This window comes from Poecilia reticulata, chromosome 14 (genome assembly GCF_904066995.2).
Source record: "Poecilia reticulata chromosome 14, P_reticulata-male-v2, whole genome shotgun sequence".
NCBI lineage: Eukaryota > Metazoa > Chordata > Actinopteri > Cyprinodontiformes > Poeciliidae > Poecilia > Poecilia reticulata.
The window spans coordinates 5,823,129-5,825,393 of record NC_088843.1 but is presented as its reverse complement, the minus strand read 5'-3'; the positions used below and the strand labels follow the sequence as shown (position 1 = coordinate 5,825,393).

At 34.4% G+C, this 2,265-nt stretch overlaps 1 protein-coding gene across 1 annotated transcript; it reads left to right on the top strand.

The window, feature by feature from the left end:
* Nucleotides 1-349: 349 nt before the first annotated feature.
* On the top strand, nucleotides 350-2,043 carry LOC103475587 (olfactory receptor 1E16-like). The gene has a single exon (XM_008427361.2). The coding sequence runs from the start codon at nucleotides 490-492 to the stop codon at nucleotides 1,615-1,617; it is 1,128 nt and encodes a 375-aa protein (XP_008425583.2). The 5' UTR covers nucleotides 350-489; the 3' UTR covers nucleotides 1,618-2,043.
* The last annotated feature ends 222 nt before the right edge of the window (nucleotides 2,044-2,265 follow it).

Genomic DNA, 2,265 nt, shown 5'->3' with positions numbered 1-2,265 from the left:
TCGGTTCATTGTGCGCGTTGAAGCGGACACGAGGTGTAGCGAGGTTTACCCTTCACGTATCGTTATCGTTTTTTAGATATAATTATCTATGTGCAGTTTAATTAAACACTTTTGGTACATATTTAGAATTGTTGGCCATCCATCTCAAACATTTTATATACCTGGGTTTTAATTTCATCTTTTAAATCTAGAGTCAAGAGTTATGGAGAATTCATGAGAATACGGTTTGAAGAAAGTTACATTTATTTCTCTACCTTTTAATATTGTTTTTCCATTATTTCATTTATGGACACAGATGAAAACATGATGCAAATATACAACAAAAATAATACTAATAATAAATGTAATTTCCAAGATGTTAAGTAAATGCTCCTTTTTTTAGATATAATTTTATGCTCTGGTAACAGAAAAGTTGCGTTGCGTCATATTGTTAATGAGCGACGCCTGAGAGCTCGAGGTAATGATGAACTATATAGGTGAAAAAATAGCATGGAACAGTTCAGAGAGCTGCACAGACTTCTGATTCTCCAGTGTGTTAAGAAAACTAAAGGTGCTCTCAACTATCTCTGTCACTTTTCTTCTGATGTTTGTTTTGTGAGTTGTCTTTATCCTGTTATAAATATGAACAGAGAGGGTGAAAATACTATCATGTTTAACTCCACGTTTGTTCGTCCTCTACATTTTTATCTCGGTGGGTTTTACAACATCCCTCATGTTAAGTATTACTATGTCTTCTTGTGCTTTGTGTACATCATGACTGTGCTTAGCAATGGTTTCCTCCTCTCTGTTATTTACCTGGTGAAGTCTCTCCACACTCCCAGATACATAATAGTGTTCAACCTGGCTCTGACAGATCTGTGTGGGAGCACTGCGCTCATCCCAAAACTCTTGGACACGTTTTTGTTTAACAGGCGGTACATTGTTTATGAGGCCTGCTTAACTTACATGTTCTTTGTTTTATTCTTTGGAAGTATGCAGTCATGGACTCTAGTCATAATGGCCTATGACAGATTTGTAGCAATTTGCTTTCCATTGAGATATAACATTATTGTAACAAGGAAATCAATAGTTACAATTCTGCTGTGTTCATGGACATCTCTGGTCATGGTCATTGGAGCCTTGGTTGGACTTCTTGAGCGCCTGTCCTTTTGTGCATCTGTGGTAATACAAAGTTTTTTCTGTGATCATGGACCAACATATCGTTTGGCATGTAATAATATATACATAAACTACATAATGTCTAATTTCACCTTTGCTGTAGTCATTTGTATTCCTCTCGTACTGATCGGAGCCACCTACATCTGTATTTCTATAGCTCTAAGCAGAACTGCATCCAGAGAAGAACGACTTAAAGCAATGAGAACTTGTACTTCTCATCTGATTCTCGTGGCCCTTTTCTTTATACCATATCTGAGCACAAATATAACAGTGAAAACAAACGGCATTGATCCTAATATGAGGATATTAAATTCTAGTTTATCACACACAGTTCCCTCTCTGCTAAATCCGATCATATATGCTTTAAAGACGGAAGAAGTGATAAGTGCTTTTAAGAGGTTTTGCAAGAGAAGAAAAATAAACAGACTCGTCTCACAATTGCAAACTCGGACTTCTTAGTGCTTTAAGGCATAACTTTAAAAAATTAATATTACCTCATGTTTTGTTGTTTTGCTGTGTTGATTTTTTAATGCTGATAATATGGTTGCATGTGTAACAAAGTTATTAGGTATGCACATGTGTTTTTGTTAATATGATTTATTTCAGATACGTGTTATTTTTTTGTTAAATACAAGCCATTTTACGTGCAGTGGTGTTTTTATAAAGCATAGTGATGACTTTAGATATACCTGAGATTCTAAATTGAAGTGATTAGTAGATATATTTACAGTTGGTTGTTTGTGAATGTTGTCCCTCTGTTGATCTGTCCAGAATGTACCAGATTGTACTGTGAGACGAGTCAGTGTGGAAAGGCTCATTGCAGAAAGCATGTAGGTAAAATGCAGAATGGTGATAGAAACATATATCTGTGGACATTTAGTGTTCAAGGCTGAATTATAAAAAAATAAAATTGCAAATTCTCATCATAAAGTTTGTTTGTCTTTTTAAGTTAAAGAGCATCCCATTTTCATGTACCTACTGCAGAAATCACATTTCACATAAGTAAAATTGAGTTAGTTTTATGCTTTTTTAGAAGACATTATAAAATGAAATATGAACATATTCTGGTAAGAAAAAATAAAAATTTAATGCGGTCTACTATTTTTA